Genomic DNA, 26108 nt, shown 5'->3' with positions numbered 1-26108 from the left:
GTTTTGATGGTTTCATAGAGTAATTGGTGCAATAATTTTATTTTTCCTGTATGCTGCTTTATTTAAAACTTGGAATACTGTGGCCTTTATTTTATTTAAGTGACACTATCATTGTTCTGTTTTGATGGTGGGTTTTATACTTGAGTACTTGGTACCATAATTTAATTTTTCACGGTAGGCTGCTTTATTTAAAAACTTTATTTATTTTCAGTATTGGTGTTCTATTTGACACTTGTTGCACTACTGCCATGTTGAGGCCTTGTTGATCTCTTGTCTTTTGACAGTCTTGTTTTTCTGTTTGTATGTTTACAATAGCTTTTACATTTAAAGATTTTTATAAGAAAAAAAAATACTGGACAGTAACCATTGTAACCAAATAATGGCCTGGTGCAGGCTGGTGCAAAAATAAATAAAAGCCTTGTGCAAATAACCGCCTGCTTCTTTTAAACGCCCATCTCCAAAAATGATTTTGTGAAATAAACGCCCGGGCTACTATTCGATAATATACGAATAGTAGTCCATGTCCAAATAGCCGTCCACAACTGATGGACGGGAATACTTTAAGGGGGAAGAAGAACAGAAAGTTTGACTTAAAGTTCAAGCTAGCGGTTGTAAAGTATGCGGAGCAGCCTTGTGCAAATAACCGCCTGCTTCTTTTAAACGCCCGTCTCCAAAAATTATTTTGTGAAATAAATGCCCGGGCTACTATTCGGTAATATAGGAATAGTAGCCCATGTCCAAATAGCCGTCAACAACTGATGGACGGGAATACTTTAAGGGGGAAGAAGAACAGAAAGTTTGACTTAAAGTTCAAGCTAGCGGCTTTAAAGTGTGCGGAGCAGAATATAGCCCTAAATCACAAGTGCCGACTTTGAACAGCTAGCGCTTCATCTGTGGTCACTTAATAACCTCTCCACATGGGAGAGGGTGGCAGAACAGAAAAGAGACGGTAGATCAACTCTGTCTAAAAGGGGGGTCTATTTAAAGGCTAGCGTATACAAATGAGTTTTAAGATATTAATAATACATTAAAGCTACATTATATAAATGTATAACTTACTGTACAACTTTCCACCAAACAAGAGAAAAAATTCTCAGTTTGATTGTTTATTAAAATAAACACCAGCTACAAACATGCCCTTTGTCTGGATTTTTTTACATTTCTTTTGAATTGCGTATACCATGTACAAATGAGGGTAAGAACACAGGAAACAAATGACCTAAAAAGGCAGTGAAACAATAATAATTATATACAAACACCATAATATTTACTCTAATGGGAGACTTTTCAGCACATATGGCCACATAATATGGCCAAAGGAACAAACTGTGTCTCACAAAAGAAACAAAAAGGGGAACTGCACTTTTTTTTTAATTTTGCTTATCGTTCACAATCATTATGAAAACGATGACGACAGATGGATTTTTATTTTTTTTGATGCATTTTAACTTGTAAATAAAATACATTTTACAGCCAAGCCATTCAAAGGTCCTCTATTCTGCCCCCCCACCCCCCCAAAAAAAACAAATAACCATTCAAAATGCGCTAACAATTCTCCATTTACATTTTGGGACCTATATATTAACCAAGAATAAGTGATATTGTCATTATAAGCGCTAACGCAGACAAAATATAGCAGCGACGAGATCACCAGTTTATGCTGCTATGTTTACAGTTTGACTGTCAATTTAGACCCGGTAATGGTGAGAACGGCACGAAAAGACGCTTAGCTACACCTCCCTTTTTTTTGGGGAGATATTTGGTAACAATAGAAGAGAAAGTCAAACACAAATACAAGTAGACAGAGTAGAAATTGAAAGAGTAAATTAAACCACATTTTTATGTATAATGATTGATGATAAATTGAACTGGAAATCTCATGTAAAAAATATACAACATAAAGTAGCAAGAAACACGTCAATAATGAATAAAGCAAAACATGTTCTAGACCAGCCCTGCGATGAGGTGGCGACTTGTTAGGGTGTACGCCGCCTTCTGCCCGATTGTAGATGAGATAGGCTCTAGCGCCCCCCGCGACCCTAAAGGGAATAAGCGGTAGGAAATGGATGGATTATGGTTTGACAGGCTAAGTTTCTCCAAACCCACAAAGGATAAGTCAGGTGGTGGTGGCATCCACAAACTGGCGACATGAGAGTCAAAACATACCTTCATCAGCTGCGGAGCTCCGCACCCAAGTCCTGGGTATTGCAGCTGATGGCACAGAGGGCGCCTATGCACTGGCCACAAACACATCCGACGAGAAGGCCGATGTGGGCGAGAATCTTTCCTCAGCAGCCATTGTAGTATATGCCCAAGTCTTGAGTATGGCTGCTGATGGCGCAGAGGGGCGTCCATGGACTGGTTGACAGGGAGACAGGCCGCGACCAACACATGGATGCTTCCACGCAAGGGGAGCCGGCTGATGGGCTGGCGGTTAAGCTGGAGCAGGCTGCTGGACTTGTGGCATCGTCGGAAGACCCACTGGAATCGAAGCTGGGGGCTGGGCTGGTGGCGTCATCGGAAGACCCACTGGAGACTAGGACGATGGCTTCGTCAGAAGACCTACTGGAGATGAGGACGAGGACGGTGATGTCGTCGGAAAGCCCACTAGAGATGAGGACAGTGGCATCGTCGGAAGACCCCATTAGAGTAGTGGTGGCTGAAGGCCCACCGGAGTGGCTGGCAGCGGCTGCAGGCCCACTGTAGTGGCTGGTGGCGGCTGCAGGCCCACTGTAGCGGCTGGTGGCGGCTGCAGGCCCACTGGAGTAGCGTCTGTCGTCCCACTGGAGTGGCTGGTGGCATCTGCAAAGCTGGAGCAGTAGGCGACTGGGCAGGCTTTGAAGCTGAATTAGCATCTAAGCAGGAGCAAGCTTTACTTAAGCGGGTGTCGTAGCTGGATCAAGCTTGGCTTGAGCTGGCATGGCTGCTAAAAGAAGGTGATCCTTCAAGGAGAACCACGGAAAGCGGGCATCAGCTATTATGTCCTTATAAATTCTCCGCTTGTCCCTTGCCATGGGAAATATTTATTTTGTTGGGATCATTCTGTCAGGATTGTGTATTTTAATGGAGGTTGTGACCTCAGAATGCAGCTTGAAGGTTAGTGTTTATTGTCCAAAACTACAAAACAACAAAGAATGGCAGAACGAAAGTCAAAAAAGCTGTTAACCATGACTCCAAAAAACAAGACAATGATCCCACACCAACAAATAAATGTGACTGGCCTAACTACTGCCCGTGTAATGATTAGTACCAGGTAAAAAACATAATACAAATCACCCCCAGGTGAGGAGGACAGCACTAAGAAGTAGTGTGAAGCTAGTGCTGGTAAAATACAACTTGAACAGGAAGTGGAAACAATAAGAGCACAAAAAATGAAGTGAACCAAAAACACAGAAAAAACACCCAACTACAAATATGGAACTTGGAGCCAAGCTATTTTGACATTAATAGAGTACTTACACAAAATCAATAGGAAACGTCCCCGGCCAGCTGGACCAGGCAAACAACTGTCCAAAATGTAATGAAATACTTTACCATAACTGTAATATGATTGTTCATGTTTTTCAGTTCGTACAAATTGGTGTCGTATCACAGTGTTGTGCATTACACTCTCAAACGTGTTTCGTGCATGACTTAGAAGCTAGCTCTCTCGCTGTAGCTAGCTTGTACGGCTAATACCGCAGCATGGCGATGTGTTACTGCGTTAAAGTAAGAGTTCCTCAGTGTTGCTCTACAATAAAAAATGTTGCTACAGTTTGGTTGTTATACAGGTTGCGGAAGGTAAATGGAGTATTGTTGATGGTTTTTTTACATGCATTTTTAAAGGGATTTAGAGGGGGAATTAGCTGGACTGTTACCTACCAAGAACAAGCGGATTTTTATGTTAAAAAACAAAAAAATAAAGAAAAAAATATTTTAAAAAATGGTCTTCTCGTCTCTCATAATGATTGTGAACGATAGGCAAAATTCCCCAAAAAGTGTAACTCCCCTTTAAAGGCCTACTGAAATGAGATTGTCTTATTCAAACGGGGATAGCAGGTCCATTCTATGTGTCATACTTGATCATTTTGCAATATTGCCATATTTTTGCTGAAAGGATTTAGTAGAGAACATCCACGATAAAGTTCGCAACTTTCGGTGCTAAGAGAAATGCCCTGCCTCTACCGGAAGTCCCAGACGATGACGTCACACGTGTGGGGGCTCCTCACATATTCACATTATTTTTAATGGGAGCCTCCAACAAAAAGTGCTATTCGGACCGAGAAAACGACAATTTCCTCATTAACATGAGCGAGAATGAAAGATTTGTGTTTGAGGATATTAATAGCGACGGACTAGAAAAAAAAAAAAACGCGATTGCATGGGGACGGATTCCGATGTTTTAAGAGACATTTACTAGGATAATTCTGGGAAATCCCTTATCTTTCTATTGTGTTGCTAGTGTTTTAGTGAGTTAAATAGTACCTGATAGTCGGAAGGGTGTCTCCACGGGTGTCTTGACGCGCAGAGTCTCAGGGGAGTCGACGGCAGCTATGGACGGCACAAGCTCAGCTTTTCTCCAGTAAGAACTGACTTTTTAACCACAATTTTCTCACCGAAACCTATTGGTTGACATTTGGTAGGGATCCATGTTGGCTTGACCGCGCTCTGATCCATAGGAAAGTTTCACCTACAGGAATTTTAAACAAGAAATCACCGTGTGTTTGTGTGGCTAAAGGCTAAAGCTTCCCAACTCCATCTTTCTACTGTGATTTCTCCAATATTAATTGAACAAATTGCAAAAGATTCAGCAACATAGATCTCCAAAATACTGTGTAATTATGCCGTTAAAGCAGATGACTTTTAGCTGTGTGTGTGTGCAGCGCTCATATTTCCTTAAAACCCGTGACATCTTGCGTACACGTCATCATTACACGACGTTTTCAGGACGAAACTCGCGGGAAATTTAAAATTGTAATTTAGTAAACTAAAAAGGCCGTATTGGCATATGTTGCAATATTAATATTTCATCATTGATATATAAACTATCAGACTGCGTGGTTGGTAGTAGTGGGTTTCAGTAGGCCTTTAAGTTTGTGTCCTCCTGTCCCACTCCTTAATGTTATGTTGTTGTACGTGAATAATGGCATCTCTTAGTGTGACAAGTGCAGTATTACAGAGAATATGAAAAAAAGTGCATTAAGTGCACAATAGTGCTCCATGGTGAGTCACACACTGTCATAGACATGCATGGACAAACGTGTACCCAGTGGCACTAAAAGATAAATACAATCCAGCTTCATTGTTAAAATCCTGCAACACATTTTCAATATACTATAATGGCACAAGAGACAGTCTAAAGTTGTTGACACATATTAGAGTACTAGAGCGTTATTTGTATAGATATCTTGTTTTCGTCCTTATTTGTTTTAAGGCTGAGTCTATCACGTATCCTCTTGCAAACCTGATTGTAATTTCTGAATGGTATTTTAGGCGGAACCCACAGGGACTGGTAGAGGGGTTGTAAAAAAAAACAAAAAAGGAGGAGTGCATTAAAGGAGGGAGGCGATGAATAAAAGCTCAACATTTCTGATAAGATCCAATCAATATTTCTTCATAACCCCACTCGCTGCAGTGGGTCCCAGCTCATTAAAGTTATCTGTCAGTGGAGGCTGAGCCCAGATACAGTAAATCTCGCTCTCCCTCGCGAAGAACACACACAAAAGCAATTTCATTATGCACAACATAATCAAAATGGGACTGTGTGATATGCGCTCTTTTGTATGTGGGAGTAAGCGCTTCCCATGAGACTATTTGCCACTCGTGGAAAGGCGCTTTCCTATCCCTTCCCACAAAAAAAATAGGGACAGGGGAGAAAAAGAGATTGTGAGTGTGCATTAATAGAAGGTACTTAGTTGGGGACCCCTTGGGAACACTGCTCTAATTTTCCCATCGCCTTCCCTTTTTACTTATTAACTCAGCACTTGTCGGGATTATAGCGGGGGCTCTAATGGTGTGGAATTGACCGAGATTTGTGTTTTGATAGTATTGATTACTAATAGGACTTTGATATAATGTATCATTACAGCTGATGCATGAGTAACACTGTGTTATGTCACACTATGCCGCATCTGTTAATGAAGGAAAAGGATAGATTAGTGGGAGACTGCATGTGTTCAGGTTTAGGCTTCCGGATCACACGTCTAGTTTGTTTAAAGGGGAACATTATCACAATTTCAAAAGGGTTAAAAACAATGAAAATCAGTTCCCAGTGGCTTGTTGTATTTTTTGAAGTTTTTTTCAAAATTGTACCGGTCCCCGAATATCCCTAAATAAAGCCTTAAAGTGCCTTATTTTCGCTATCTTCGAAAACACTATCTATTTCCCTGTGACGTCATACAGGGCTGCCAATACAAACAACATGGCGGTTACCACAGCAAGATATAGCGACATTAGCTCAGATTCAGACTCAGATTTCAGCGGCTTAACCGATTCAACAGATTACGCATGTATTGAAACAGATGGTCGGAGCATGGAGGCAGATAGCGAAAACGAAATTGAAGAAGAAACTGAAGCTTTTGAGCGAATAGCTATTGAAGCTATTCGGCCATAGCGTGGGTGTACCTAACGAAGTGGCCCATAGCATGGCTGCCTTATTAGCATCGCCGGTAAAATGTGCGGACCAAACGATCAGGACTTTCGCATCTTGTGACACTGGAGCAACTTAAATCCGTCGATTGGTAAGTGTTTGTTTCGCATTAAATGTGGGTATCTAGTTTCAAATGTACATACAGCTAGCGTAAATAGCATGTTAGCACTGATTAGCATAGCATGTTAGCATCGATTAGCTGGCAGTCATGATGTGACCAAATATGTCTGATTAGGACATAAGTCAACAACATCAACAAACTCACCTTTGTGATTTCGTTGACTTAATCGTTGCAAATGCATCTGCAGGTTATCCATACATCTCTGTGCCATGTCTGTCTTAGCATCGCCGGTCAAATGTGAAGACACTCTGGTACATTCAATGGGGTTCTGGCGGCAGATTTCTTGCCAGTGGTGCAACTTGAATCCCTCCCTGTTGGTGTTGTTACACCCTCCGACAACACACCGACGAGGCATGATGTCTCCAAGGTTCCAAAAAATATTCGAAAAAACGGAAAGTAACAGAGCTGAGACCCGGTGTTTGTAATGTGAAAATGAATATGGCGTGTGTGTTACCTCGGTGCCGTCACGTTCTGACGTCATCGCTAAAAGACCGATAAACAGAAAGGCGTTTAATTTGCCAAAATTCACCCAATTAGAGTTCGGAAATTGGTTAAAAAAATACATGGTCTTTTTTCTGCAACATAAAGGTATATATTGACGCTTGCATAGGTTTGGTGATAATGTTCCCCTTTAAGTCCCTTATGTATTTTCATATTATGTATTTTCTTATGTTTGGACTCTGCCGATCCCATTATTTGAGCACTTCCTTGTTTACATTCGTTACCATGGTTTTCATCATCTGTTTCGCCTGCTCTTACTTTCGGACGCGCACCGGTTTCTGATTGTTGTGTTGATATTTAAGTTCTTCTGTTACTTCAGTTCCACCTGGTCGGTTTGTTTGCTCATGCAACAGTTACGTGAGTAATTTCTCCTTGTATGCACTCTGCTAAGTTTTAGCTTAGCTTCCCCCACTCGGCTCGCGCTATTGTTTGGACTTGTGAACTCTACTCTTGCTAACTCTAGCTTCCTGCTATCCGTGCATTGGCACACTTTTGTTTTACCCCTTTGTACACGTGTTCTTTTGTTGTATTTATAATTAAAACTTGCTCCTACCTTCACTCCTGCCTGCTCCGGTCCTTTGGCATTGAGAGGTCGATACCTCCACGCATCGCCATGCGTTCTCGACGTAACATAGGCCCCAGTATTAACCACACCAAGAATGTGAACACCTTCTACCTTCATACTGACAGCCATCAGACTCTACAATGCATATGTTGTTTTTTGACTGTACTTGAATGTATAATAGACTGTATTTATATTATTCACATGTGAGTGAATGTGAGTGTGAATGTTGTCTGTCTATCTGTGTTGGCCCTGTGATGAGGTGGCGACTTGTCCAGGGTGTACTCTGCCTTTTGCCCGAAATGAGGCTGGGATAGGCTCGAGCAACCACCCGCGACCCCGAAAGAGACAGGCGGTAGAAAATGAATGGATGGATGGACATGTGAATAATGCTGCATAATATAAGGGTATATGGTATATGGGTTGTACTTGTATAGCGCTTTTCTACCTTCAAGGTACTCAAAGCGATTTGACACTACTTCCACATCTACCCATTCACACACACATTCACACACTGATGGAGGGAGCTGCCATGCAAGGCGCTAACCAGCACCCATCAGGAGCAAGGGTGAAGTGTCTTGCTCAGGACACAATAGACTGCATTTATATTATTCACATCTAAAAAATACCCAAGTGTTTATTGTGAGTGAACTGTGGTTCTGAATTTCCCCCATGGATCAATCAATCAATCAATCAATGATTATTTATACAACCCTAAATCACTAGTGTCTCAAAAGGGCTGTACAAACCACAACACAAATCACAACGACATCCTCGGTAGAGCCCACATAAGGGCAAGGAAAACTCCCACCCAGTGGGACTCACACCCAGTGGGACGTCGGTGACAATGATGACTATGAGAAACCTTGGAGAGGACCGCATATGTGGGCAACCCCCCAGGGGAACCGAAAACAATGGATGTCGAGCGGGTCTAACATGATACTGTGAAAGTTCAATCCATAGCGGATCCAACACAAGTAGGGGCGGCATGGCGTAGTGGGTAGAGCGGCCGTGCCAGAAACCTGAGGGTTGCAGGTTCGCTTCTTACCTATTGATATCCAAATCGCTGCCGTTGTGTCCTTGGGCAGGACACTTCACCCTCGCCCCTGGTGCCGCTCACACTGGTGAATGAATGATGAATGAATGATTGGTGGTGATCGAAGGGGCCGTAGGCGCAAACTGGCAGCCACGCTTCCGTCAGCCTACCCCAGGGCAGCTGTGGCTACAGATGTAGCTTACCACCACCAGGTGTGAATGAATGATGGGTTCCCAATTCTCTGTGAGCGCTTTGAGTATCTAACAATAGAAAGTGTGATATAAATCTAATCCATTATTATTATTATTATTATTATTATTATTTCTATTCTATTCTAGAATTGAAGAAAACCCTCATCAATTGCCCTTGCATGTAAACAAGGTGGATACCAGTCAAGTTTACATTGTTCAATATATTTATTTTTAGTAGTTCAGTTAAGTTAAAATCATTTATTTGAGCTATAAAATAAAAAAAAAGCAATACATACATATTCATAGTCAGCATATGCAACAAGAATGTTGCGTGCACGCAGTTGCATCAAATGGTAAATGGGTTATGGCTCCTACCAACCACCATTGTGTGACTGAAGTCAATGAATAACGGTTCTGAGCGTGAAGCGCCTTGGGTGTCTTCATAAGCACTTTGTAAACCAAACATTATACATTGTAAAAGAAAAACAATTTTAAAGGCCTACTGAAATTAGATTTTCTTATTTAAACGGGGAAAGCAGGTCCATTCTATGTGTCATACTTGATCATTTCGTGATATTGCCATATTTCTGCTGAAAGGATTTAGTAAAGAACATCCACGATAAAGTTCGCAACTTTTGGTCGCTAATAGAAAAGCCTTGCCTCTACCGGAAGTCGCAGACGCTGACAACAACCGTGTGAGGGCTCCTCACATCCTCACATTGTTTACAATGGGAGCCTCCAACCAAAATAGCTATTCGGACCAAGAAAACGACTATTTCCCCATCAATTTGAGCGAGGATGAACAATTTATGTTTGAGGATATTGATAGCGAAGGACTTGAAAAAAAAAAAAAAAAATTGAGTCAAAAAAAAAAAATGGCGATTGCATTTGGACGGATTCGGATGTTTTTAGACCCATTTACTAGGATAATTCTAGGAAATCCCTTATCTTTCTATTGTGTTGCTAGTGTTTTAGTGAGTTTACTAGTACCTGATAGTCGGAGGTGTGTGTCCACGGGTGTCTTGAGGCCAGTGTCTGAGGGAAGTCGACGGCAGCTGTACGGACGGCACAAGCTCAGCTGATCTCCGGTAAGTGGCAACTTTTTACAACAATTTCCTCACCGAAAACTGCTGGTTGACATTTGGTCGGGAACCATGTCGCTTGACCGCTCTAACCTATAGTAAAGCTTCACCTCCGGGAATTTTAAACAAGGAATCACTGTGTGTTTGTGTGGCTTAAAGCTAAAGCTTCCCAACTCTATCTTTCTACTTTGACTTCTCCCTTATTAATTGAACAAATTGCAAAAGATTCAGCAGCACAGATGTCCAAAATACTGTGTAATTATGTGGTTAAAGCAGACAACTTTTTGCTGTGTGTGTGCGCAGTGCTAATATTTCCTTACAGTCCGTGACGTCACGCGTACACGTCATCGTTCCGCGATGTTTTCAACAAGAAACTCCTGGGAAATTTAAAATTGCAATTTAGTAAACTTAAAAAGGCTGTATTGGCATGTGTTGCAATGTTAATATTTCATCATTGATATATAAACTATCAGAGTGCGTGGTCGGTAGTAGTGGGTTTCAGTAGGCCTTTAATGTTTGAACATTGAGGTTTACCTCCTTAAGAGCAATAAATCTGTTGTACAGTTCCATGTCAAAATGCCATCAAAGCATTGTGTTATTATATCACAGAACGGTCATATCACATCTGCACAATTCTTGCTCCTCTTCCCTTTTAACGTTACCTCGTTTTTTTTTTATCTGTGGCAGGCAGCTAGCATGAAAATGATTTGAGCCTTTGTGTTGACACGGAGAGAGACATATTCATGAGTGCATGATGCAAAGTGTGGGTACACGTGTGTGTGGGTGAGTGTGTGAGTGTGTGTGCCGCAGTGAACTCACGCAGCCATCACTGATAAGCTCATCATTCAAAGCTATTGCAGGTGATGTAGAACAGATGAAGGGACACGAGGTGACACACTATCTATTTTCCATTACATTCAAGAGGTTGCCAAGAGGGATGCGGCGAAGCAAGCCCGATAGTCATCACATCACACCAATATGCAGTGGGGCACATCAAGGTCACTTATGACCTAAGGTGACATTTCTTACCTGTCATTCAAAGGAAACATCATTTCATGTTATTACTTGCGGGGTGAGGATTCAGAAGAATACACTGTTGTAAAACTGAATGGATTTTGAATTTATTTTCAAATTCCCTTGGAACAGCAGAACTAAGTTTACTCCCTCACAATGGATTGACTAGGATAATACGACTCAGAGCTACAAGACAACTCCTCTGTCATCAGAGCAGTTTTTGAAATTACAGAATCAAGCTAAAATGCAGGACGGCTTATACAGCCCGGTGAACCTAATTTGGTCTTACCTAAACGTTTCAATGCACACGTCCAACTCTTCAATGTTGTGATACATTTTGCGCAAGCTGCTCTAACCAAGACCCTAATGACGCATGTTCATGGAAGTTGCATCATGGTTTTTATACAACACTTGGGTCGATCTTTGGCTCTGCGTGGCTCTGAACGGAATTTTGTCGGTTGCCCAATTTTAGTTTTAGTGGTCCACCCATCCCATCCATGGGATAGATGGACAAGGCAGAGGTTTTATTTAACAAGTATATTTTATATTTTGGTCACTGAAACATTACACACAGTTTGAACAGCCACACTGTGTTTGAATATAGGAAAATCAAATAAAACACTATTTTATAATGAATCAAATACAATTAGTTGCACATTAAAGTCAAACATTGTTCTAAAATAAATATCAAAATACAGTTTTTAAAGATTAACTGAAAATGTACTTAAAAGTATATACATGTAGTATAGTACATATACCCATCCATCCATTTTCTACTCCTTGTCACGTACTGGGTGGCGGGGGGTGCTGGAGCCTATCTCAGCTGCATTAGGTTGGTAGGCGGGGTTCACCCTGGACAAGTCACTACCTCATCGCAGGGCCAACATAGACAGACAACATTCACACTCACATTCACACACTAGGGCCAGTTTAGTGTTTCCAATCAACCTACCCCCAAGTTGATTGGGTTTGGGTTTGGATCAAACCCAAACCCAGAATATTTAGGAGCGAGGGCATTTTACTCCTGAATTTGTTGCACAGGTGGCATCCTATGACGTTTCCACTCTGGAAATCCCTGACTTCCTGAGAGCGGCCCATTCTTTCACAAATGTTTGTAGAAACAGTCTCCATGCCTAAGTGCTTGATTTTATACACCTATTGCCAAGTGATTAGGACACCTGATTCTGATCATTTGGATGGGTGGCCCCAATTTTTTGGCAATATTGTGTCTATAGTCGTTTTCCGACTGCTGGGACTTTTTGAAGTTATAAATGGTAAATGGGTTGTACTTGTACAGTGCTGTTCTACCTTCAAGGTACTCAAAGCGCTTTGACACTATTTCCACATTCACCCATTCACACACACATTCACAAACTGATGGCGGGAGCTGCCATGCAAGGCGCTAACCACGACCCATCAAGCGCAAGGGTGAAGTGTCTTGCTCAAGGACACAACAGACTTGACAAGGTTGGTAGAAGCTGGGGATCAAATCAGGAACCCCCAGGTTGCTTGCTGGCACGACCACTCTTTCTCCTCGCCACGCTGTCCCAAAAAGAGTTCCTATACTCTTTTTAGTCCCAAGGCTGTTTTTCGTCGTTTTCCGTCATACGGGAAGTAGGGACTACAGCCCTCAGATTCTATAACCACTTTAGCTCCTACTCTGAGGAAGGGTCTAAACTGAGTCCTATGAGAACTAAAATACATAAGTGTTTGGTGATTGGTTGAACTGATGAGCTACGCCTCTTGCCGGATATGCGCTTCTTCTAGCCACAACACAAACCCGCCATTTTTAACAAGTCCCACAGAGTTATTTACAAGATCGCAACAGCAACAGGAAAAACGGACACAGCCAGTGATAAATGGACCGACGCTCAATACTAACTGTCAATTATAGGGACACACGGTAGTGATCACGGCATCGTCATCTGCGTTAGCACTTATAATAACAATATCACTAATCCTTGGTTAATATTCAAGTCACAAAATATAAATGGAGTATTGCTGGCGGTTTTTAAATGGGTATTAACTGGATTTTATTGGCAAACATTGCAGCACACTCTAGATCAGTGGTTCTCAAATGGGGGTACGTGTACCCCAGGGGGTACTTGAAGGTATGCCAAGGGGTATGTGAATTTTTTTTTAAATATTCTAAAAATAGCAACAATTTAAAAATCCTTTATAAATATATTTATTAAGTAATACTTCAAAAAAATATGAATGTAAGTTCACAAACTGTGAAAGAAATGCAACAATGCAATATTCCGTGTTGACAGCTAGATTTTTTGTGGACATGTTCCATGAATATTGATGTTAGAGATTTCTTTTTTTGTGAAGAAATGTTTAGAATTAAGTTCATGAATCCAGATGGATCTCTATTACAATCCCCAAAGAGGGCACTTGAAGTTGATGATTACTTCTATGTGTAGAAATCTTTTATTTATAATTGAATCACTTGTTTTTTTTCAACAAGTTTTTAGTTATTTTTACATCTGTTTTTCCAAATAGTTCAAGAAAGACCACTTCAAATGAGCAATATTTTGCACTGTTATACAATTCAATAAATCGGAAATTGGTGACATAGTGCTGTATTTTACTTTTTTATCTCTTTTTTTCCACCAAAAATGCTTTGCACTGATTAGGGGGTACTTGAATTAAAACAATTTTCACAGGGGGTGCATCACTGAAAAAAGGTTGAGAACCACTGCTCTAAATGTTAGCAATTTCCATGAGCGCACATTCGGCGGGCTAAAAAGGTGGGTTCCGTTGTCGATGCACTCAGGACTTTCGTATTGTGAGGGACACATATTCTGTTCAACAGTGCTGGCCGGTTTTAGTAGTATTTATTCTTATTCTTAGACTCCTAAAGGGGCACCACCCCAAATTAAACCTAATGTATTAGCCCCACTTGCATATACTCGGTATGTTTACATCCACTTAACTAATTATTGACTGGGTTTGGTTGCAACTAGCTTTTAAAAAAAACATGTAAACCCCTTCAAGGTTTTTGCATGCAGCTTGTAATGTCTCCAAGATGTTGTATTAAAAACAATTAGGATGATTATATTTTTCTGATTATGATTCATATTAGATTGTCATTAGTGGTTAATAATGATCATAATAATACATCATCATTATAATAAAGAAAATAGTGAATGTTTTGCATTTCTATCAAGGTTCCTTGAACACACAACAGTTAGGTGCTGTGTGATGGAAAAGCGAAACTTAAGCATATATTTTATCCGATCCTGCCATAAATATATTAATTATATTTGTACCTTTCGTTTGAAACTTCATCCTGGTTCCCAAATGCTGGCGATGTTTGTGAATGCATGTGAGCATTAATGTCATAATGCGCTGGGTTTGCCGCGACCAGAATGTATGAACTTATTTGCATGTTTGCAAGGGGTTGTTGGTCCTGTTACATATTCATAGTTTGTTTCAAACAAATGTATTATTGAACTTTGTCAGCAAAATGTATTCATATAAACTTGTACGACGTATAGTCTTCTGTACCTTTCGCTTCCCGTGTTTCTCCTGTGATCCCCTGTTGTTCCCCTTGCCTACCGGACTGCCCTTTTGGATTCTCGACCTTCCGCTTGGGCACGTTTCTCTCGATGCCTCTCGATGTTTCTCGCTCGCCTTTGATCATCTGCTTGCCCCACGGACTTCCGTGTTCCTTCGCTTTTGTTCATTATCTATGGTAGCACTCAACAGCTAATCTACACACATAGTCTTACACCATACACACTCTTGGATTTGTCACGCTTTATTTCCTTGGTTAGTTTAATTATTATTGTTTGTTTATTATATATAGTTTCTATATATAATAAATACTTAGAACTACAAAATACCCCTGGTGTCTGTTGCCATCACCTCCCCTCAGTCCTCCTTAAATAACAGAATTACCACAAACATTTATCTTTTAATAGGAGAAGTTGACTTATATTCAGTGCGGTCCTATATTCAGGTTAAATAGGGTAATTTCGCTCCTGCTGTGTAATGTGATGTGTGTTGCATGTTTGCACAGGGGTCACAGCAGTCATGCCCCTCAGCTGGTAGCCATCTTGGCTCCAAGATTGTTTGGTCACGCTGTGATAACTCTGTCTTCCAAACTCTCCCACCCCTACCCCCCAGGCAACAGGAATTTAATTAGTGCGGACCCCGCGCTGACATGTAGGCCACAGTTGCCAACTCACACCAAAAATATGACACATGCATTGTCTTTGCACTTGGCCACACCTTGAACTTCGTTACAAAACACTTTCAAAATATATCGCAGCCGGTGGAGCGGCGAGCCGAGCCACATTTAAAAGATAGACGTCAGAGGAGAGGGGTGTAAATAGGAGGAGGACAAGGGGGAAGGAAATAAAGATAGACAGGATTGAGAATCAAGCGAGGGAGCAAGCATGGAAGGATGTGTGGAGATTGGTGTCAGTAAGAGGTGAGGTATCGAAGCCAAGGTGATGAGAGTGAGCTGGCTTCTCTCTCAACTCCACTTGTAATGTCCCTTTCTAAAACATCGCTCATATTTAATGGAGCACATCTACAAGAGAGGAAATAAGGGAGGAAGACTGGGAGGGAGCAGGACACACACAAACACTACAGTGACATATGCCGACAACATTCTACAAGCTTGCAAGCACAGATAGAACAAGTACACTGAATGCAACGAGGCTCTTTGAGAGTGGAAAAAAACTCAGGGTTTAAAACGATATGAATACCAGTTAAAAAAAGAGAGCGTATCAGGAGAAATTGGGGTTGGTTTTTTTTTTCATCTCCATTCTTTGATGTGTCTCCCTCAGGTTCCGGCCTTAATGATGGCCAATGGCACATTGTCCGCTTGGTGGCCAAGGAGAACTCTGCCATGTTGGTAATAGATGATGAGGAGGCGTCCGCTGTGCACTCCACCTCGCCCCTGTCCATCACAACTGGGGGGACTTATCACCTCGGAGGTAAGGAAAAGAGATGACATGCCAGTGTAAGGGAAAATGCAACAACCTGTGTTGCATTGTTTCCACTCACAAGTCAGAAGCCTTCTCTAAAGGTTGTGCTCAAAATGGCGAAGTATTTGGCCACCTGCCTTGACTCACATATGAACTTGAAATGCCATCCCGTTCCTAACCCATAGGGTTCAATATGATGTGGGTTCACCTTCTGCAGCTATTACAGCTTCTACTCTTCTGGGAAGGCTTTCCACAAGGTTGCAGAGTGTGTTTATAGGAATTTTCGACCATTCTTCCAAAAGTGCACACACTGATGTTGGTCGAGAAGGCCTGGCTCTCAGTCTCCGTTCTAATTCATCCCAAAGGTTTTCTATTGGGTTCAGGTCAGGACACTGTGCAGGCCTGTCGAGTTCATCCACACCAGACTCTGTCATTCATGTCTTTATGGACCTTGCTTTGCACACTGGTGCACAGTCATGGAGGAAGAGGAAGTGGCCCGCTCCAAACTGTTCCCACATGGTTGGGAGCATGGAATTGTCCAAAATGTTTTGGTATCCTGAAGCAGTCAAAGTTCCTTTCACTGGAACTAAGAAGCCAAACCCAACTCCTATAAAACAACTCCACACCATAATTCCTCCTCCACCAAATTCTACATTCGGCACAATGCAGTCCAAAATGTACCGTTCTCCAGGCAAAATCCAAACCCAGAACATTTAGGAGCGAGGAAATTAAGCTACTGAATTTGTTGCACAGGTGGCATCCTATGACGGTTCCACTCTAAAAATCCCTGAGTTCCTGAGAGCGGCCCATTCTTTCACAAATGTTTGTAGAAACAGTCTCCTTGCCTAAGTGGTTTATTTTATACACATGTGGCCGGGCCAAGTGATTAGGACACTTGATTCTGATCATTTGGATGGGTGTCCCCAAATTTTTGGCAAAATTGTATATATAGTCGTTTTCCGACTGTTGGAACTTTTTGAATTCATAAATGGTAAATGGATTATACTTGTATAACGCTGTTCTACATTCAAGGTACTTAAAGCGCTTTGACACTATTTCCACACACACACATTCACACACTGATGGCGGGAGATGCCATGCAAGGTGCTAACCATGACCAATCAGGAGCAAGGGTGAAGTGTCTTGCTCCACGACACAACGGACATGACAAAGTCGGTAGAAGCTGGGGATCGAACTAGGAACTCTCAGGTTGCTGGCACGGCCACTGTCCCTTAACGCGCCACACCATCCCAAAAATAGTTTCTATACTCTTTTTAGTCCTCAGGCCGTGTTCCGTCATACGGGAACTAGGGACTACGGCCCTCATATGCTATAACCACATAAGCTCCTACTATGAGGAAGGGTCTAAATTGAATCCCATGAGAACTAAAATACATAGGTGTTTGGTGATTTGTTGAACTGATGAGCTACGCCACTTGCCTGATATGAGCTTCTCCTAGCCACAACACAAACCTGCCATATTTAACAAGTCCCACAGAGTTGTTTACGAGATCGCAACAGCAACAGGAAAAACGCACACAGCCAGTGATAAATGGACCGACGATCTGCTCAATGCTAACTGTCAATTATAGGGACACACGGTAGTCACCACGGCATCGTTGTCTGCGGAAATATTAACTGGATTTTATTGGCAAACATTGCAGCACACTGTAGATATTAGCAATTTCCATGAGCGCACATTCTAAAACAGTGGGTTCCGTTGTCGATGCAACCGGTACCATATTTTGATACGGTCATGTCTGGTTACAAACTAGCACAGAATAATTTCCACGCTGACAAAGCAAGAAGAAGGCGCCCAAAAGTACAATATGGCTTTACATCTTAAAAATGCGCTAGCTTGATGCTAATTTACACTGGAGTTACCATAGACATGCTAAAGATTAGCATCAGCAATGGCGATAATTTGTAACGGAACGTTACAATCAAACAGATGGTGTGTAATAAATACAATACTCAAAGTTTAAACTAAGGTTTTCAAATTTAACGAATCAACCAAGCATGGAATTAATCACAAAATATTATCGCATGAATCCTGTATCAACACAGATTAATCACCCAGTTTGGTTGTGATACGAGATATTCAAGTTCAGTGTTTTAGGGGCCTCGTTTGCAGAAAGCCAAAGACCAGGCAGCCAGACTTATTTAATGTATAGTCCGGAGAACCAACGTCTTCTTCTTGGGGCGGTATAGCTAGGTTGGTAGAGTGGCCTTGAGGGTTCCAGGTTCGATCCCCGCTTCCGCCTTCCGAGTCAGTGCCTTTGTGTCCTTGGGCGAGACACTTTACCCACCTGCTCCCAGTGCCACCCACACTGGTTTAAATGTAACTTAGATAGTGGGTTTCACTATGTAAAAGCGCCTTGAGTCACTAGAGAAAAGCGCTATATAAATATAATTCACTTCATTTCACTGCAGGACTGTCTCTAAAATGCCCAGAAAAAAAATGGTCCATACTGTAGATGTCTGGTGCATGTTTTAAAACATAGCAAAATGCCAAAGGTAGGAGCATGAAAACATGAATGTGCAGTAAAGGTTGACAGAGGATGCAAAACAATAACAATACCGAAATAGTGCAATTAACAGTGCAATAACAGTGCAATACATTTTCAGAACAGGTTAACTACTGCTTAGTTTCTCTTGTTTTATTCATATTTTTACTGTTATATTTGTATTCTGTTTGTTGCTTTTTATTTTGATTCTTATTGTAATATTTGTATATTTTATTTCCATTTATACCCCCATTATTTACCTTTTACTTTTTAAAATAGATCTCAATTCTCTACACTGCTGCTGGAATTTTAAAATTTCCTTAGGGATCCCTCCTGAAGGAATCAATAAAGTACAATTGTGTATCTATCTATCTATCTATCTATCTATCTATCTATCTATCCATCTATCTATCTATCTATCTATCTATCTATCTATCTATCTATCTATCTATCTATCTATCTATCTATCTATCTATCTATCTATCTATCTATCTATCTATCTATCTATCTATCTATCTATCTATCTATCTATCTATCCATCCATCCATCCATCCATCTATCTATCTATCTATCTAAATGAGTCTCCATGGTGAGAGCTGTGTGGTATGTGCAGAAACCTTATTTAAATAGGGCGGTCTAAACCAGTTATCAATTTTACATGCAATCATAGTGGATCACATGACCACTAATAGTAAACAACATTTATAGTTTCCACACGCTGTTTAGTGTGTGGTGTTTGGATCTTAGTAGATCGGGCCCTTAATATGTGTACTTGTTTTATTGTAACATGCATCTTAGTTGACGTTTTAATGACCAAATGTGGAGGTGTTAAAATCACCATGTAAAATCCCTAATGCTTTTCATGTTTAGGACATATCCAATATAGATTACCATCGAACGAGCACATTTTAAAAACTAGAGCCTTTTATTATGTTTGAGCGTGTCTTATCAGGTATGCTTTGTTGGCATGGACAATTTTAACAATACCGAGAGGCAGTCCGACTGAGTCCGCTCTGAATGCTGCTTAATGCTTGTTTGTCCACCAAACAAAGTCATCGAAATATGACTGTCAGGCTTGTCTCTGACAGTTTGGCTATGTTAGTTTTTTTCTCTGCATTTGTCTTTGTTCCTGTTAGTACTCTTATTTTGGTAATTTCCTGATTTTCTCCCAGAGTGCTTTTCCCCCTCAGCTGTGACTGATTGGCAACTGGCCACACCTGGTGTCAATCAGCCAGGCACTATTTAGACCTGCTTTCTCCTCCAGTCAGTGCTGGATTATTGTCGCTCCTACCGGTCGTTTGTCGCTAATACCTCTTGTCACCACTACCTGTCAATTTCATTAATACTTATCGTTGTAGCTGTGTGTACTTCTGTTCACGTGTTTACGTGGACCCCAACTTAAACAAGTTGAAAAACTTATTCGGGTGTTACCATTTAGTGGTCAATTGTACGGAATATGTACTGAACTGTGCAATCTACTAATAAAAGTATCAATCAATCAATCAATCAATCAATCACTCTGCTCATGCCATAGTTCCTTCGTGTCACAGTAAGTGTTATTGTTTCTTGTCCACAGTTAGCCTTTGTGCTAGTTTTTGTTCATAGCCAAGTTTTGTTCTCCGCCTTGTGCGCGCCTTTTGTTTGTACCCTTTTGTTTGTTCTTGTTTTAGTGTTAAATTAAATCAGGTTTTTCCGCACAATGCCTGCTGCCTTCCCTGCATCTTGGGGTTCGTCACAAACTCAACCTGACAGAAGAATCCAGCCTAATACAAACCCCGCAGAGATATCCATGGTGGAGAGGCTTAACAAAGCGTTAGAATTGATGGCTAAATCTAGGAAAAGCTTTGCCTCGTTTTGCAATCCCTCCCACCCATCCCTGTCCTATGTTGGCTTCTCGGGGGACGTCTGGGATCCGTTCTTTGAGGGGGGGCCATGAGTAGCTGTGCAGCTGAGACACAGCTACTCCTCACACAAGTGGGTCTGCAACAGACGCCGACACCATCTCCGGTGGGCCGGCAGACGCCACCATAATCTCCGGTGGGTCTGCAACAGACGGCACCATCATCTCCGGTGGTCCAGCAGACGCCACCATCGTCTTCGATGAGTCTGCAAAAAACGGCGCCATCATCTCCGATGGGCCGGCAGACGCAACCATCATCTCCGGTGGTTTTGCAACCTACGGCGCCATCATCTCCGGTGGGTCTGCAACCTACAGCGCCACCAAGCACTCCGGTGGGCCAGCAGACGCCACCACACACTCTGGTGGGCCAGCAGTGGTCACCACCACCATTCTCACCGGTGGACCAGCAGGGGTCGCCACCACCATCCTCTCTGTTGGACCAGCAGGGGTCGCCACCATCCTGTCCGGTGGGCAAGCAGAGGGCACCACCATCCTGTCCGGTGGGCCAGCAGAGGGCACCACCTTTGTCTTGTCGGCCACAGATGTGGTCGTTTCACGGACGACAGTCTCGCCAATTACTGCATCGTTCAAGTCACCGTCCCCACCTGACTCTTCCCCGCTGGTTGCGGGGACATCTGGCCTGGTGGCCCACGGCCTTGTCCTCCCTCCACCTTCCCTTGACTTTGGACTGTTTCTTTTGGAGGGGAGGTGGTTTTTTTAGAATGTCTGATATCTGTTGTGGGAAGGGGGGCTACTGCCAGGCTTGCCCCTGACAGTTTGGTTGTGTTTTAGTTTTTCCTCTGCGTGTAGTATTTCCTGTCAGAGCTCTTGTTTTGGTTCTGTTTCCTGTTTGTCTCCCTGAGTGCTGTGTCCCTTTAGCTGTGGCTGATTGGCAACTGGTCACACCTGGCCTTAATCAGCCAGCTGCGATTTGAACCTGCCTTCCCATCCGGTCTGTGCTGGATTATTGTCGTTCCTACCTGTCGTTGTCAGTGCGGTAAGTTGTTCCTGTTAGTTCCTATAACTATTTACATTTTGCTGTCTCCTACCTCCTTGTTTTGTAGTTTCCTGTTAGCTGTTAGCTATTCCTAGTTTTCCTGTTTGCTGGATCCCTGTTCCCTGTTAACAGTTTGTCCTCCTAGTTCCTGGTTTGTGTTATTTTCATTATTTTTGAAGATTAAATCATGTTTACCTATTAAATGCCTATCACCATCTCTGCATCTTGGCGTTCGTCACCAACAACTTGTGACAATGGCACCGTTTTATTTTACATGAATCCAAACCCGGTCCTACCGACATACTGTAATTCAGTCGGTGCTGATCAAAAGACTTCATTCGATGCCTATCCTTAATTATAATTGAGAATCCTCAAAGTTTTGTAATCATTACACATATGCTAATCAGTACCTTCAAACTGCTCAACAAATGTTGTGATGCTCTTGTGAAACCAGTGTTTTTTAACCACTGAAATATTGCCACTGAAATGATGCAACTTCACTTAATTAGTAAAAAAATATATATTTTACAAATCAATAAATATAATCTGCAAATAATGTGCCGTTGTTGAGTGTCTGTGCTGTGTAGAGCTCGGCAGGGTAACCATGTGATACTCCATATCAGTAGGTGGCAGCAGGTACTTAATTGCTTTGTAGAAGCCGGAACGCGTCGAGGATGGTTTGTCGTGATCCCAATATGCAGAGCACAGTGGGATACGGCGTGCAGGTAAAAAAGTATGTAACGCTTAAACCAAAAATGAACAAAACTGAAAGGAAAAGGCAATGAAGGATAGGGATACCTATGCAAAACGGGCGTAAAACTGAACTGGCTACAAAGTAAACAGAAACAGAATGCTGGATGACAGCAAAGACTTATGGCGTGTGGAGAAGAGACGGCATCCACAAAGTACATCCGTACATGACATGACAAACAACAATGTCCTCACAAAGAAGGATAGCGTCCGCACAACTGAAAGTCTTGTTTGCCAATATAAAGCACGTCAAAGGAAGACGTGAAGCTGCTACAGGAAAACACCAACAAAACAGGAAAAGTGCAAGACTGTAACTAAAGCACTACACACAGGAAAACAACAACAAGCTCAAAATAAGGCACAACAACCTGGTGGAGTTTCATTTGTTAACTTTTTCTGCTGGTGGTGTGAATCTGTATAATTGTAATTAAAAAAAATGTGCCTTGGCCTAAAAAAGGTTGACAAACACTGGGTTAAACAACCTAAAGCCACAGTGTGTGTTTTATAGAGTTGATTGAGCTTTGTGGGAAATTCCAGTCAATCTGATTTATGGCGTCAAACTTTGGGGTTTATTGATGTATTTGTAGGAAAAATATTAGCACAGGCATGTTTTGACAAGTCTTTATAGTTTTGTGTACAGTGGTTTAGGAGCAGAAGAGTTGCATTAAAACTTTACATATTGTATCTGTATATCTATAGTCCAATGACCAAGTATCTCACTGTGTAAGAAGAAACACACGTCTGTATATACACAACCACTCAAGTGTAAATATACAGAGCAATCTGAGATTTGAAGACGCCAGGTTAATGATTTCAGTCCGTCCATAGTACGATAATGTGTACCGAGCATGCATCTGCAGGCAACAACGAACGATGCAAGCTTGAAAACTGCAAAAGGCAAACAATGTGCAGGAGGTCCGCCTGATTCATGATTGAACACTCTTCCTTTCTGTTCTAAACATTCCAACTTACCTTGTGGCGCGCTGATTGCCATTTCAGTAGAAACAGCAGAACATAGTCAGTGCAGAAATGTTATTTAGCCTTGGGCTCGCCTTCAATTACTCCCTCTGATCACTCAGGGAGATGAGTCAGGCGAAAGCGAGCGCTTAAAGCTGTCTGAAAGCTCCTTAACGGCACTCCATCATTACTTTTTATGGGATGAAAGCTCTTGTGTCAGTGTGTTACATTTAGTAGAAACTCTCCGCTTCATAATATAAAGGGGTGGATACACAAGGTCATTCGTGGAGAATTGTGTATAAGTGACCAATACGCCTCCTGTGTATCTCTAATTACAGACCTATTCTGATCATGGTTGCTTTGCATGAATAATTCAATTAGTATAATACAATTTCTGTCTTTAAAGGCCTACTGATATGAGATTTTCTTATTTAAACGAGGATAGCAGGTCCATTCTATGTGTCCTACTTGATAATTTCGGGATATTGCCATATTTTTGCTGAAAGGATTTAGTAAAGAACATCGACGATAAAGTTCGCAACTTTTGGTGCTGATAAAAAAGCCTCGCCTTTACCGGAAGTAGCAGACTATGACGTCACAAGGGGGAGGGCTCCTCACGTCCTCACATTGTTGAAAATGGGAGGCTCCAACAGCAAGAGCTATTTGGACCGAGAAAAAGACAATTTCCCCATTAATTTCAGCGAGGATGAAAGATTTGTGGATGATAAAATTGATAGCGAAGGACTAGAAAGATAAATAAAATAAAGTTTAAAAAAAAAGGCGATTGCATTGGTACGGATTCAGAAGTTTTTAAACACATTTACTAGGATATTTCTGGGAAATCCCTTATCTTTCTGTTGTGTTGCTAGTGTTTTAGTGAGATTAAATAGTACCTGATAGTCGGAGGGGTTTGTCCACGGGTGTCTTGTGGCCGGTGTCTGAGGGAAGTCGACGGCAGATACAAGGACGGCGCAAACTCCACAGATCTCCCGTAAGGGGTGACTTTTTAACACAATTTTCTCACCGAAACCTGCCGGTTGACAAGTGGTCAGGATCCATGTTCCCTTGACCGCTCTGATCCATAGTAAAGCTTCACCTCCGGGAATTTTAAACAAGGACTCACCAACTCCATCTTTCTACTTTGACTTCTGCAGGCTACACAGGTTTTGAGGGTCTTCGTTCGCAGTGGTGGTGGTATTATTGTGTGATAATCATGACCAATACCCACAGTGAACCAAATCAAGTCTATTTGGTATTCTATTGAGCCTTGACTGTCTCGCACATACCAGCATGCATTGGAAACACACAAACAATTCTGACTCATGGTATTACTTGACACTCTTAATATGATTTGAGCGAGAAAGACTCTGCACTGCGGGGCAAATTACTCAATAATTAGCTGCCTGTGCGCAATAAAATGGTGTGCCTGCACGTGGGGCTAAATCAGCAGCGCCAATCACCATCAGTTGCACAGGTCTGTTGTAAATCAGCTGACGCCACAGCTATTTTTAAAATGAATTAAGTGTCATTTAGGTATCTGCTATTGGTCTTTTAGAGTTTCGAAGGGGAACAACATTTTTTTTCTTTTCCTATTATTTACAATCCTTATGAGAGAAAAGAACACACTTTTCTTTTTGCGTTTTAATTTGTAATAATAGGCTCGTTCTGGATGACTAGCAATGCAGCTAATGGGAGCAATCGATCCTGCCTCTGAACCACTTTTAAAAATCTTTAACAATTAAGCGTAAGAGCGTACACTGAGGGACTGTTTTTCCAGCGTTGGAACACATCGCCGTGCAAAGGCATGCTACGGTGTTAGCTGTACACTAGCTTCTGGGTCAGCAGCTGAATGGCTTTTGAGTTTGTAATGCACAAAACAATGCGATAGAACAGTGGTACTCAAATGGGGTACGCGTATCCCTTTGGGTACTTGAAGGTATCCCAAAGGGTACGTGAGATTTTTTTTAAATATTCTAAAAATAGCAACAATTCAAAAATCCTTTATAAATATACTTATTGAATAATACTTCAACAAAATATGAATGTAAGTTCTTAAACTGTGAACAAAAGTACAACAATGCAATATTCAGTGTTGACAGATTTTTTGTGGACATGTTCCATAAATATTGATGTTAAAGATCAATCAATCAATCAATCAATGTTTATTTATATAGCCCTAAATCACAAATGTCTCAAAGGACTGTACAAACCATTACGACTACGACATCCTCAGAAGAACCCACAAATGGGCAAGGAAAACTCACACCCAGTGGGCAGGGAGAATTCACATCCAGTGGGACGGCAGTGACAATGCTGACTATGAGAAACCTTGGAGAGGACCTCAGATGTGGGCAACCCCCCCCCCCCCCCCCCCCCCATCTAGGGGACCGAAAGCAATGGATGTCGAGCGGGTCTAACATGATACTGTGAAAGTTCAATCCATAGTGGCTCCAACACAGCCGCGAGAGTTCAGTTCAAAGCGGATCCAAGACAGCAGCGAGAGTCCCGTCCACAGGAAACCATCCCAAGCGGAGGCGGATCAGCAGCGTAGAGATGTCCCCAACCGATACACAGGCGAGCGGTCCATCCTGGGTCCCGACGAGCGGTCCATCCTGGGTCTCGACTCTGGACAGCCAGTACTTCATCCATGGTCATCGGGCCGGACCCCCTCCACAAGGGAGGGGGGGACATAGGAGAAAAAAGAAAAGAAGCGGCAGATCAACTGGTCTAAAAAGGAGGTCTATTTAAAGGCTAGAGTATACAGATGAGTTTTAAGGTGAGACTTAAATGCTTCTTAAATGCTTCTACTGAGGTAGCATCTCGAACTGTTACCAGGAGGGCATTCCAGAGTACTGGAGCCCGAACGGAAAACGCTCTATAGCCCGCAGACTTTTTTGGGGCTTTGGGAATCACTAATAA

At 42.0% G+C, this 26108-nt stretch overlaps 1 protein-coding gene across 3 annotated transcripts in view; it reads left to right on the top strand.

Annotated features, from left to right (window-relative positions):
• cntnap2a (contactin associated protein 2a) overlaps positions 1-26108 on the top strand; it is an 843773-nt gene that overhangs the window by 467945 nt on the left and 349720 nt on the right. For all 3 annotated transcript variants that reach the window (XM_061921961.1, XM_061921960.1, XM_061921959.1), the window contains exon 10: positions 15938-16087. In XM_061921961.1, the coding sequence (XP_061777945.1) occupies positions 15938-16087 (150 nt within the window). The remainder of the gene's footprint in view (positions 1-15937; positions 16088-26108) is intronic.

This window comes from Nerophis ophidion, linkage group LG15 (assembly GCF_033978795.1).
Source record: "Nerophis ophidion isolate RoL-2023_Sa linkage group LG15, RoL_Noph_v1.0, whole genome shotgun sequence".
Lineage (NCBI taxonomy): Eukaryota > Metazoa > Chordata > Actinopteri > Syngnathiformes > Syngnathidae > Nerophis > Nerophis ophidion.
This window is presented reverse-complemented; position numbering and strand designations above follow the sequence as displayed.